General features: G+C 37.0%; 1 protein-coding gene across 3 annotated transcripts in view; it reads right to left on the bottom strand.

Moving 5' to 3' along the window:
* LOC141388405 (NADP-dependent malic enzyme-like) overlaps positions 1-14,230 on the bottom strand; it is a 43,775-nt gene that overhangs the window by 14,559 nt on the left and 14,986 nt on the right. For all 3 annotated transcript variants that reach the window (XM_073958326.1, XM_073958333.1, XM_073958318.1), the window contains one exon: positions 1,108-1,984. In XM_073958326.1, coding sequence (XP_073814427.1) covers positions 1,108-1,984 — 877 coding nt within the window. The remainder of the gene's footprint in view (positions 1-1,107; positions 1,985-14,230) is intronic.

Below are 14,230 nucleotides of genomic sequence, written 5' to 3'. Positions count from 1 at the left end.
ATCGTAAAAGACTATAAACTTCAAAACGTACACGTGCCAAGGAGGCCTCCTCGGAATATTTAAATCGACGCCGACTATTGTGGGGCAAATACATAAAGTCGAATAAAGTCTCAGAGAGTGTCTTGACACAGAGAGTGAATATCAGGAAGTGTGGGTGGGTGGCATTATGAGGATAATTCACCGAAGCTAAATTGTGTACCGATTTCAATAGCCCTAACGGACAATATTTTTGCGTTGGAATCATTAGAATAATAAATTGCAGACCAATGGTCCACATTAAAGCATATCAACTTGCATATAAAAAGTCAATGCATTTTTACCGGAACTAAACAAGATGAACATTAGCTATTCCTTTATCTATTTTGTATCTATGTCAAAAACAATTTCGGTAATGTATGTATGTATGTCATATACATACGTACGCCACAACAGACCGTGTCTATCTGTTTATGATGAAATCGAAACTCCACTTTTCACCTTCACTTTACCTTCAAACATGAACGGCAGCACTTTTTATCCATTTCTGTCTGTCCAAAAACCATAACAATTTTCGTGGGTACCGTGAGAGATAAATTTGAACCGTAATTTTTGTAGATAAGAACTTTTAAGTTTCCAAAAGCTACCTTTCATCCACTCATTTCGAATTGCATGAAGGACCCCTTTATTTGAAAAAAATTTTTTAAAAGCTTACTTTAAATTAAACTAACAATATCACACGAACACGATAGGTAAAAAGTCGTCATCGTCATCTGGTCTTCCGTGGTTATTTATTTCAACGAAACCAGAAACTATTCATACAATTCTCAGAATATGGATAGGCAAAAAACCCAAGCAACAAACCCATATACACAACAAACATAATACGTTATTATGGAAAATCCCCAAAACTAAACAAATTGGATATACAGAGAAAAGGAATACAATTTTTGTTCTTATTTCTTTCTATCTACAAATGTTAGCAGTTTTTTTACGATGTGAGTAGCGTATTTTTATGTATCTATTCTATCTATCATTTTGTTCGTGTTAAATGTGTCACTGTCACTAGGAGGGAGGACACTGTATGGAAGACAACTCTTTCTCCCCATCGCTTTCATCCATCACTCTTACCTTGTTATACTTTTTCTGTTGCAAACGTTGTAAACCGGAAACATTACCGGGTACATCATTGTCACCACCAGTACCCCATAGACCGAGACGATCTCGGGGAACCTTTTTAAGGGGACTGCAATTGTTGGAACCGTTCATGCTTGAAGAATCCATGTGAATATTCGAACGTTGTTGTAAATTGTACAAGGATGGTAGTTGTTGTTGGCAGAGTCCTTGTTGTTGGTGGTGGTTAGAGAAGGTATGACGTAATGTTCGATTGACGGCGTTTATTGCACTAACATTTCGCATCAAATCATCCAGGTCCACTTGGGAAAGTAGAGGTATTTTCGAATTCGTCTCAGATTGACTTGTTACCGTATCACAATTAAGTCGCGATTGAGATTCGGATATCGGCACGTTAACTGAAGCAGCGTTTACTTTTGATGTTGATGGTTTCTCGGGGGCTACTCGACTGGTACTGATTTTTGAGAGCTTTGCAATTCCGTTTGTCAACTCATATTCAATGGTCGTTGTTGTCGTGGTGGTGGCTGTTGTAGCCGTCGTATGATTCTCATTTATTTGGCCATTGCGCATTCCCATACAGTTGCAAACTGGTGGTGCTGTTGCTAACGACGACATTGTTGAGGGAACCCCGTTTTGAATGACATTAGTTGTGACGTCATGGGGACCATGACAAGCATTTCGTATGACAGCTGTGGTTTCTTTACCATCATCAGCTGTTGCTGTTTGGATTGTGCCATTACCATTGCATTTACAGTGTTGTTGTTTTTGCTCATTTATCGGTATTGTTGTTTTGTAAAAGTGCTGTTCGTTTGGTGTTCTCTGGTCACCATGAGAGGGGCTATACGAATTAACTGCCGATGGATACACAGGTGAACTGTAATAAGAAGCAAAGAGCAAATAATGTGATATGTATTAGGTAAAACAGAAAAGAAAACAATACAATGGTGGCGCAGCGATTAAATATACATATAAGGTTGGTTCACGTTGTTTTCTATAGAAAGAACCAAAAATCTGTACCATTAGAAAAATGTATAGGTATTTATACAATCTTATTTTTACATATTATTATTTGTTTAATAATTCTGCTTAATCCCAGTTTTGTTATTTCGAACAAGCTGAGTCACTACATTTGTCAGACTTCTTTCTTCTTATTTAATTGATATGTTCCCAATAAAATCTGGGATAAATATAAAACAAGTACAAATTTTGCTAAAACCTTAAAAATACCGAAAATAGGGAGAGTTCCTTCTATGTGGGCTATATGAAGACGTGGAGCTTTCTGGTTGAAATTGTTATACCCCCGCTGATACCTAAATGCCAAATTTCAGTAATTTTGGTGGATATTGAGGCCACAACCTTCAAAATAGTAAATCGGAAAGTACTGTTCTGTAGGGTTATTCCATGCCTTCCTTATACACCAGTCTGTCCATTACTGACCAATGGGGGTAACAGCTGTGCCTTTAGCTCGCTTTTGGAGGGCAATAACCGTCTGATGCTTGAGGCTTCAACGCTAATCAAATACTTTATTATTCCATCCTAGGCAACGATCAGATATCTCCACATTTTGCATGGTGAACGAAGACGCTTCTACGAGGATAATACGAGATTGCCACATCTCGCCAGACACCACCATTATGGCACCCGGTCCTTTAAATGACGTGTGCTGACGTGATTTTCCTTGGCTTAGACCATCTTCCGATCAACGTCTACCTAACCGACCACCCGACTTTATAACCAGTGACTGCCGCATATTTCTAAATCATGAAAAAGCTGATTGACAAAGGTTCAGAGGACTTACCAATGACCGCTTCAAAGAGCCGTCCAGTCTTTCGTCGGGTAGAGAATTTTTCGAAACATTATCACAGCTGCAGACACTCGCTACATACCTTGCTGGTCGACTACCGGAATTCAGAGAGTAGAAAGTGAATCTTAATGGTAAAGCTTAAGCAATTGGATGAACCCCGAATTGAATATTCGATAAGTGTCCTCAATTTATTATTAGCCACCCACATTCTACCAGAAGCCTGGAAAGTTAGCAGTGTGTTCCCGCTATTGAGCTCATGGATGCCAGCAGAGGTGAATCGTACAGACCGATCCCCCTCTTCTCGCATGTAGCAAACATTTTAGAGGCACTACCTCCCCATGATGAGGAACAATTTCCCATTTGCCCAACATCAACATGGATTTCGGAAAATGCACAGCATTACACGACATATCCCCATATATCAGTCGAGGATTGAACCAGAACCGGCAAACATGCTAAGGTGTGATATAGCCGTGTTTGAAACGTTGGATAATCAACTATATATATATATATATATATATATATATATATATATATATATATATATATATATATATATATATTATGTTGACGCCAGTCGTTTGTAGGATTCAGTGTGTTCCCTAAGGCGGTAATATCTCTGAAACTCTACCCCCCTCTAGCCTTTTCAACCTACACATCCTCCAGACGATATAGAGATTGTATTGTAAATTAGAAGTCCAAGACCCGTAGAGTGAAACAGGGAACTGGGATGATATCTACGGAACCCTTTCACCTCCAGCCTTCTGAACACATACACTCTCCACACGGCATAGATATCGTAGTGTATGCGGATGATTGTATGATCTTGGCGTCGAGTCCTATCGTCGATGACATACATACATGATAGGTTGACTATCTACATAGGTGAACTAGTACACTTCTTCCATCTGAGGAATATTAAAGTATCCGCCGCTAAATCCACTGCCACACTGTTTACTACTTGGACGGCTGAAATGAGGCTTCCACTGAACATATTAGTCGATGGTGTCCAGATTCCGACCATTAACTACCCCAAGATATTGGGTGCAACGTTCGACAGCATGTTTAAGTCGTTCGCGCAAGCGACAGCTAGAATTTATCACCGTGAAAAATTATCAATATAAATCCATGACACCCACACTCAGTTTATTTATTGTTTAAACATTTAGTTTTTCATTATTTCAGTTGATATTCATATCTGTTTATTTTTTTCTAATTGAATTTTAACTCAGAGAAGATCGGAAGTTGTGCATGAGCCAATGAAAGCACTCGCATTTGAATGAAACGTGATAAGCTAATAAAACACGCGTTCTAAAATAAACAATTCGCCTACAACTAATATTTTTTGTACGTTTTTGCAATTATACAGCGATTCCCATACGTATCAGAGATCGGCAAAATGCTTTAAAAATGGCACATTCGTGCTTTTCCCAAAAAACAAATAGTGTAATGTCATGGACATAAAAATATGAGTGGTGTAAAAGCATGATTCACCCTAGAAAGTGATTCGCTGCTTAGTGCGTGTCGTGCTTGCTTTAGCCTCTGTATTCGAACCATTCACAAATGCATCGAGCCGTAACATGCACATAAATATGATACATACAAAATTGAATATTTTGCTTCATTGCTATATTTTGGACAAATGAAAACTATTTCCCTTCCTATACCTAAATTTTATAACACTCAAAAATTCCTATTTTTTTCTATTTATACCCTCAGCCTTTAGGCTATGAAGGGTATATACACTTTCATACGGGCAAAATGTGCCTCATCGAAATAATGGTTTTAGACCCCAAGTATGTTTGGACGAAATGTCTTTCAGACAATTTGGAGTCGATTGAGCCATGTCCGTCCGTCTGTCTGTCTGTCTGCCTGTCTGGCTGGCTGGAGCGCACGATAACTCTCGAAGGGATGAACAAAATTCAAATTTTGGCTTTCGTAATATTTTGCCCAAACTTAGTTTAAGTTCGAAGATGGGCTATATCGGTCCACTCCTTCCGGTACCTCCCACACAAAAGTTCGAATATGTTCCGAAAATTTGTACGCATGATAACTTTTAAAGGGAGTAACCGATTTGGTCCCTACTTCGCACATCGTGAAACTTGTACCAGACTTAGATAAGGTTTCAATATGGACTCAATCAGTCTACTCCTTCTGGTACCTCCCACACAAAATTTCGGAAAAGTTCAGTTTAGGGCCAACTCTCGAATTGCTTTGATTTTTGTTTTAGCAACTTGTATTCACGGCCCCCTATACGGCGGTACAAGTTTCATTAGGGGCAAGTCCATACTTCCTGAGAAAATAGCCTGAAAGTTGCAAAAACCCCTATGACATCACGTGTGTTGGTTGGAGCGCCGATTCGGTCCAAAATTTGGCCTTAGTAATATTTTGTTCAAACATAGTTTAAGTTTGAAGATAAGCCATATCGGTCCACTCCTTCAGGTACCTCCCCCACGAAAGTTCAAAAATATTCAGAAATTTTGATCATACGGTAACTCTAGAAGGGAGTGGCCGAATTGGTCCATACTTTACACTTCCTAATATATCTAATAGATATAGATCAGGTTCAAATATTGACTATATTTGTCCACTCCATCCGGTAACTCCCATACAAAATTTCGGATAAGTTCACTTTAAGACCTGATATCGAATCACTTTGATTTTTGTTGAAGCAACTTGCATTCGCTGCCTCAATTACGATGATAAAAGTTTTTTAGGGCAAGTCCATACTTCTTGAGCAAACAGCCCGAAGAATGTAAAAACCGGCTATGGCACCATATGTTGTGGCTGGAGATCCACTTCCATAACGGTCAATGTCGATCCATTCCTTTTAGTATCTCCTCCGCAAAACTTTTGATCTTTAATCCTAATCAAAGTTTTTGTCGTTTCAAACGCCCAAAATTTTTAAACGTATTTTGGGAAATTTTTTTTTTCAATATACACAGGCTGAGGGTATATCTCTGTCGGCAAAGCCGACTGATACTTTCTTATTTGTTTTCATTTAATTTACCTGTTTTTTATCCTTATTTAAATAGAGAATTAAAAAAAATAAATTGTAGACAGTTTTTGGACCAGTACGATTATGTTTTTCTGTTATATTAACCGGTGCTGAAAAATTCTCTCCTTTTCTCTCTGAGAGGAAGATATTGTTCTCATATCCCTGAAGCCATAAAAGCCATTTATCCTCACCCAGTTACTATCATGCACCCCACCGAAGCAAGCAATAGCAAATAATGTTAAAGCAACGAATATGCGAATATGCAGTAAAATATAATCACATTTTGCAGTTCTCTGATACGTATCTCTACAAAACCAACAGATTTATTTTTTGTTCACATCAACAACATTTTATACTGATAACATCGAGTGACATATGTATGTATATATTTCTGAATATACATAAATAATGACCATCGCAACTTTTAATTTTGTCACCTGATTTGAATTGTTCTTTCATTAAATCACTTTGAATTCTTATCGCAAAATTTGTATTTGGCTTTGTTTTCATCCGATCCGATTAAAACTAATTTTGAAAAACCTAAAGAGAGCATACAATTAAAGCGTGGGAAAACACACTATGCAACAAATTTGAATACAATTGAAAGGAATATTTTTGAATGTTGAATGAAGGTGGAAATACGCAAGCAACTGACATGTATGCTTAAGTCATTGTCTGTCTGTCTGTAACCCACCTTTGAAAAAACTGAACATAAAAAACAATTGTAAACGGCGTTAAGTTAAGAACTTTTATAACATTCTATGGCGGTATAACAGTATATTAAAACGTGTACATATACCGATAATTTTGGGCAGGAATGTTTTATGCTCTCAAACGAAGGCTAAATACCGAATTTAAGCCACTTCGGCAGGGTATGGGTGAAGTAGGAGATGAAAGATACTAAGCAACGGTTCCGACCGGCTTTAACGTGGCAATAGACTTATCTTGGTCCCTCTTCCATCACTGAAGAACTGGGATTGGGCGTTGGACTAGTAACCCACCCTAAAAACGTTCGTACTATGAAAAACGAAAGAAAAAGAAAAACAAGTAAAAAGTCGTTAAGTTCGACCGGGCCGAACTTTTATAGCCCCCACCATAAAATATTCCTAATTAAAATGGAAAAATTAGTTTCTTTTCACAAGTTTAGGTGGACAATTTTTTCTACCACGGATACCGCAAATTCCTGCATTGTCTAATCTAATCAAAAAAATGTGTGAAAGGTACCACCTATGGGACTATATCAAAGTGTGGACCTACCTTGACAATATTTGGTGGAAAAATTTTGTAATGGCAGGGAACCTCAATCGTCAAATTACGGATAGATCCTACAAACAATGTAGCTAAGACCCTCAAAATGGCGAAAATCGGGAGGTAATGTTATATGGGATACCACACATGGACGATTTTTAGTGAAGAAATTTCGTTACCACTGAGAACTTCAAATGTCAAATTACATCTAGTTTGATTTAAAATTGTAGCAAATACCCTCAAAATACCGAAAATGGGGGATACCGTTATATGGGTGGTATACCAAAAATGGACCTATGTTGACGATTTTTTGGTAGAGAACTTTCGACCAAAGGATCAATTCAAATTACAGCTAGTTCGGGTAAAAATTGTAACTAAAATCCTCAAAATACCGATAATCGGGGGTACTGTTTTATGGGGGCTAAACCACAAAATGGGTGCCACCGTGGTGCAATGGTATACACACCCGCCTTGCACGCTAAAGGTCGTGGGTTCGATTCCCAGGCCAGGCAACGTCAACAATTTCAACGGTGGCAAAATACCCTCAGTAATGTTGGTGACATTTCCTGAGTATTTCAGGCATGTAAAACTTCTCTACAAGTGCTGTCTTAGGACACGCCGTTCGGACTCGGCAATAAACAGTAGGTCCCATATCATTGAGCTAATATGAATCGGGGTGCACTCATTGATAAGAGAAGTCTCCCTTGTCCGTATGGGATGTTTGTGGAACAGTTATTATACCACAACATGGACCTATGTTGACGATTTCAAATGCCAAATTGCAGCTATTTCGTGTTTTGGTGGAGAAGTTTCGTGGCGTGAGGTCAAATTACAGCTAGTTCGGTTAAAAATTGTAGCGGAACCCTCAAAATACCGAAAATCTGGAGGTACCGCACTGTGGTCCCAACATGCGACAAAAATCGATGTCAGCAAATATCAGCGACAACTCAGCAAATTGTCTCTAAACATATCATATTTAAATATTCCAGCAACTATTTTGTAATTTATAACGGTATTCAAGAAAGCAAAACAGGCAAATAACTAAAAATTTAAACGGTAAAATTATTTTTTTTTTCGAAATGGAAGTTTTAGCTATAGGCATTTTAATTACTATTACATAAAAATTTGTACAAATTATTTGCATAAAATGTGCTGGAAATTACATTTTTTGTGGATTCTTTTCCAAGTCCTCAAAATTGAAGTAGAGTTTTACTAACTATGCCATCCTAGGCCACTCTCAATATTTTTTGGAAAATGTTCGAAATAGCGCCATTTATACAAAAAATGTGGTTCCAGCTGGGTGTATTTGCATTTCCGTGTGTGACATCAAAAATACTGACGATGCCTCTGTAGTGACTGCTGTAGTATCCCAGCTAACAATTTTTTTTTCGATTTTTTTCCGAATTTGGAACGAAACTCTGCACAAGTTTCCGATTCTGATGCCGAATTCGTTCCGAAATCGGAACAAAATTGTGTGAAGGTGCCCACGAATTCAAAAAGTTTTGTCGGAAAAAAATCGGAAGGAATATTAGAGTTTCTTTCCGAATTCTAAACGAATTCTTAAAAAACTCGTATGAAAAAAAGGGAAATTATGAGGGAATTTTCGATTATCTGCACAAATTCGGAAAAAACTCTGAAGGAACATTCGAAAATCGGCAAAAAATAGGATGATTTTCGGATACCTTTTCAGAACATCGAAAAAAATTCTGATGTTTGATCAGAAATTCGGAAAATTATCGGATGTTTGGAAAAAAAAATCGGATGTTAAATCAGAAATACAGACCATTTTTGGGGATTTGATGTAAATACGTCAATAATTAACTTCTTCATTAATTTGTAGAACTTTATAATGTGGATTTAATAGTATTCATTGCTGCTGTTCGCTGACATTGTATATCTTCAAAATTATAACACATAGCTCTCCCAATCGTAGTTTCCGTATGTCATCGCGCTGTTTTTATTAGACTTATCTAAAATAGAATTAACAATATTAATTGTTATAAACAACTTATTAAAAAATATGTATCCATTTTCCCTTGTCATTGGATTTTGAACACAACATTCAAAAACAAACACAAAATTTCTCTTTAGAGTATGTGCAGATTACTCGGAAAATTATCGGAAAAAACGTTAGAGAATCTCGGAAAAAATCTGATATCAGACCCCTCGACAAAAATTGCTAGCTGGGATGTTGTGTTTTGTTGTTTTGTGTTCTAACTAGTTTGAATTGTTTGTTTTGGCGTTTTCGTTCAAGATTTAGATATTTTTGTTTTGGTAATTACTTATGAGTGTATTTTTTTCACACTTGTATACTTGTGATATATGATTCTCTATACAAAACGCAAAACAAGTAAAAATATTAAGTTTGGTCGTAACGAACTATTTTATACCTCCACCATGATATTCTTACCTCAAATAGAATAGCGAGATTCCCTTTACTTTCCACAACGTTTTCTGACCACTGAGAACTCATAACCAAATTTCAGCCAATTTAGCCTGAAAATGTAAAAAAAAACCTTCAAGGAACCTAAAATCTGATGGTACCGTTATATGGGGGCTATACTAAAACTTGGACCTATGTCCACACTTTTTTATAGGAAAGGTTCCTTGTCAATGAGAACTCCAAATTCCATTTCGGCCCGAAAATGTAGATTAAAACTTCAAAATACCTGAAATCGGGAGGTACCGTTATATGGGGGCTATACCAAAACGAAGACCTATGTCCACAATTTTCGTGCATAATGTTTTTAACTAAAGGGAACTACCAATATCAAATTACAGGCAATTCGGGCGAAAAATGTAGATAAAAACTTCAATGTACCTGAAATCGAGACGTACCGTTATGCCAAAACCTGGACCTATGCCCATAATTTTTCGTGCAGAATGTTTCTGACTTCTGGGAATCCCAAATTATAGCCAATTCGAGCTGAAAATGTAGATAAAATCTTCAAAGCACCTGAAATCGGGTGGTACCGCTATATGGGGGTGGTAACTCATATTGATGCTTTTTCGGCAAAAGCATTTTTTACTTATTTTAAGCATTTACTGAAAAAACTGATCGATCCGACTATTACAAATATTTTTGTCGCACCTCCCCATACTAGTGGGACCACTGTGTACCGTTATATCGGGGCTATACCTAAACATGGAATCTGCGCATTTTCACAATTTTAGGAGGACAAATTTTTCTACCACGGATACCCCAAATGCCTACATTATCTAATCTAATCAAAAAAAATGTGTTCAAGCAGTTGAAAGGTATAACCTATGGGGCTATATCAAAGTGTGGACCTATCTTGACAATATTTGGTGGAAAATTTTTGTAACTGCATGGAACCTCAATTGTCAAATTACAGGTAGATCCTACAAACAATGTAGCTAAGACCCTCAAAATGGTGAAAATCGGGAGGTGGTGTTATATGGGAGCTATACCAAAATATGGACCTATTTTGACGATTTTGAGTGAAGAATTTTTGTGACCACTGAGAACTTCAAATGTCAAATTACATCTAGTCCGGTTAAAAATTGTAGCGAAAACCCTCAAAATACCGAAAATCGGGAGGTACCCTCTTGAATACTAAAGTGAATGCCCTGTTTCTCTAGACGATTCGAAGTCAAATGTATACCAAAATTATTTGGTAAATGTATCTGACGATTATGGTAGTCACCTTTGGAGTGTTCTTTAGATCCTTTTGAGATATTTGTGGAAATAACTTGTTACACTGTTATGTTTTCGATGTCTATAACTATTTTATTGAAAGTAATGAACAACCTGATGAAAACATGCTTCCAAACTGCTGCTGCCGATGAACCCTTGCGTACGTGTGTGATCGACCAGTGTATGGCATACATACCTTCGATCCATATTTCAGGAATGTTAATTTTTCCTCCAAAAGTTTAAAGTTTACAAATATTTATAATTTCCTCATTTCAGAACCCGTGAGAATCTACAATTTTTTACTCATTGATATGTCCTGCCTGGGATGTTTGGGGAACAATTATTATTATAACAATTTTTCCTTTATGATATAAAACAAGTAAGAACAGCGGCCAGGTCGAACTTTTTATACCCTCCACCACGAACTGTATTGAAGTGAAAGGGAACAATTAGTTTTATTTCGTTTATGAAAGTACTAAACTCTTCCTTTTATTGCAGGAGTAGTACATATATCTCAACTGATATTACTCCCTTCAAAACAGTTAATATGGGGCGACATTTTTGTTCTTTCCAAAACATGGACCAATAGTTACAATTTTCCGAATTGAGCGAAATACATAAAATTTGGCAAAATCGACTAGACCTAAACCTGGATATTCTGGATTTGGATAGTTAACAACATCGGGAGCGCCGTTCTATTGAGGCTGTATAAAAGGTTAACCTGTACCGATAAATTTCTGGAGGAAAGATTCGTAACTCCAGCGAAGACTAAATACCAAATTGCAGTTATTCCTATTGAATATTGTGGCTAAAACTTTCAAAATACCGAAAATTGGGAGGGATCTTTCCATGGGGGGTATATAAAAACATGGAACAATACAGGAAATTTTCCGGTGGGAAGTTTTATACCACCAACGGAGATTAAATATTAAATTTCATCCGTTTCGATGGGATATTGATGACACAACCTTAAAATACCGAAAATCGGAAAGTACGCTTCTATGGGGTTATTTGAAGAAAAGGGCTTATACTGATAATTCTCATCTGCAATATTTTATACACCACTGGCAATTTAAATACTAAATTTCAGTCATATCGGTGGTATATTGAGGCCACAACTTTCACTATACCGTAAATCGGAAGGTACGGCACTATTGGGGTATTTGAGGACGTCGACCTATACCGGCACATTTCGGCTGGAATGTTTATCAGCTATTTTGGTGGAGAACGATCGGGAGGTACCGTTCTATGGGGGCTATATGAAGGTGGAAAGTTTTATACCCTCAATGAAGACTAAGCACCATCTTGCCATTTTTGTAGGTGGAATAATGAGGCTAAAACCTTCAAAATACCGAAAATCGGGCGGTGCCGTTCTATGGCAGCTATATGAAGACGTTGACCTATACCGACTAATTTCTGGTGGAAAGTTTTATACCCACAACGAAGACTATGTACCAAATATTAGCCATTTCGGTGTTATAATGGGGCTAAACCCTTCAAAACACCGAAAATTAGGATGTACCGGTCCATGGGGTGTACATTAAAGCGTGGACCGATACAGATAAATTTCTGGGAGAAATTTTTGCATCCCAAAACAGGACGAAATATCAAATTTCAGGCATTTTGGTAGTATAGTATAGCTAAAACTTTCAAAAATACCGAAAATTGGAAGGTATCGTCCTATGGGACTATATGAGGGCGTGTGACCTATACCGAAAAATTTCATATCGGGAAGTACCATGCTATGAGGGCTATATGAAGGCGTGGACCTATACCTAAAAATTTCCGGGGGAAAGTTTTATACACCCAACGAAGACTAAATACGAAATTTCAGCCATTTCGGTGAAATATTGAGGCTAAAACCTTCAAAATACCGAAAATCGGAGATATCGTCCTATGGGGTCTATATCAAAACCTGGACCTATATAAACATTTTATGGCAGAAATATTTCTTAGCTTGTGGAAACACAAAATACAAACTTACAACCGATTCTGTGGTCAAATGGGACTAATACATTCGAAATATCTTAAAGTGACGCGTACTATATATGGGGCGTGGACCTATATAAACAAACTTTGGTAGAAATGTTTTTTAGCCTCTGGAGACACAAAATACCAAACTACAACCAATTCGGTGCTCAAATGGGACTAATACATTAAAAATATCTTAAAATGACGCGTACTATATATGGGGCGTTATATGGGGGCTATACCAAAAACGTGGACCTATGTAAACATTTTATGGTAGATATGTTTCTTAGCCTCTTGAAACGCAAAATGCAAAGTTACTACCGATTCTGTGGTCAAATGGGACTAAAACATTCAAAATATCTTAAAATGACGCGTACTATATATGGGGCCCTATATGGGGGCTATACAAAAACGTGGACCTATATAAACAAAATTTGGTAGAAATATTTGTTAGCCTCTGGAGACACAAAATACCAAATTACAACCAATTCGGTGGTCAAATGGGACTAATATCCTAAAATTTCCTTAAAACGACGACGCGTCACGCGTCACTTTGTATGGGGACTATACGAAAACGTGGACCTACATAGCCCGCTTTCAATACCAAAGGTCCTACATACATATACATAATAGATTTTACCAAAATTTCATCCACCTACTTCAATCCGATCGGAAGCTAGAGTGATTTCCACAGACGGACGGACATGGCTATATCGATGTAGAATTGCACGCTGATCAAGTAGTATTTCGAGTAGTTACAAACGGAATGACAAACTTAATATAGCCCCCATCCTATGGTGGAGGGTATAAAAATAGTAAAAATTAGTAGATTCTTGCAGTTCTGGAACAGACCAAATATTTGTTATTTTCAAACATTGTTTGTTGATTACTTGAAAAATAAACAAAATTCATTAGATTGAAAGGGTTTCATTCATATTCAAGATCAAAATTATTTTGCTTTCCATCCTGCTATAAATACTTACACATACATTGACAAATACTTCAAAATTCACTAATACTATTACGAATGCTGTCCATCAGGCCCGCAGTGTATGGGTCGCAATAAGAATTCTTCTTGATCTTATATACATACATACATATTTAAAATTTATATTTTTTAAAGAATCTTGAAATATGTATACCTTGATATGATATAATGCGGTCATCTATCCTATCTTTTCAAACAATTTTAAACTTTTAATCAGAGTAATGCTAAGTTTACATTTACGAAATCCACTCGATTTCAACTGTCAATTCCATAGCTCAAACGTCAAACGAAATCTCATCTGGATTTCATTTGACGTTTAACCTATGGATTTGACAGTTGAAAACGAGTGGATTTCATAAATGTAAACCAAGCATAAGGCAATGTGACTTTCGTGAGTGTAAATGTACTCTCGCTCACCACCAGTTAGAACAGCCAAGTCAATGATGAACACGA

This window comes from Musca autumnalis, unplaced genomic scaffold, assembly GCF_047663935.1.
Source record: "Musca autumnalis isolate F117 unplaced genomic scaffold, ASM4766393v1 scaffold_1, whole genome shotgun sequence".
Taxonomy (NCBI): Eukaryota; Metazoa; Arthropoda; class Insecta; order Diptera; family Muscidae; genus Musca; species Musca autumnalis.
Note: the sequence above shows the minus strand (reverse complement) of the source record. Positions and strands in the feature narration are given on the sequence as shown.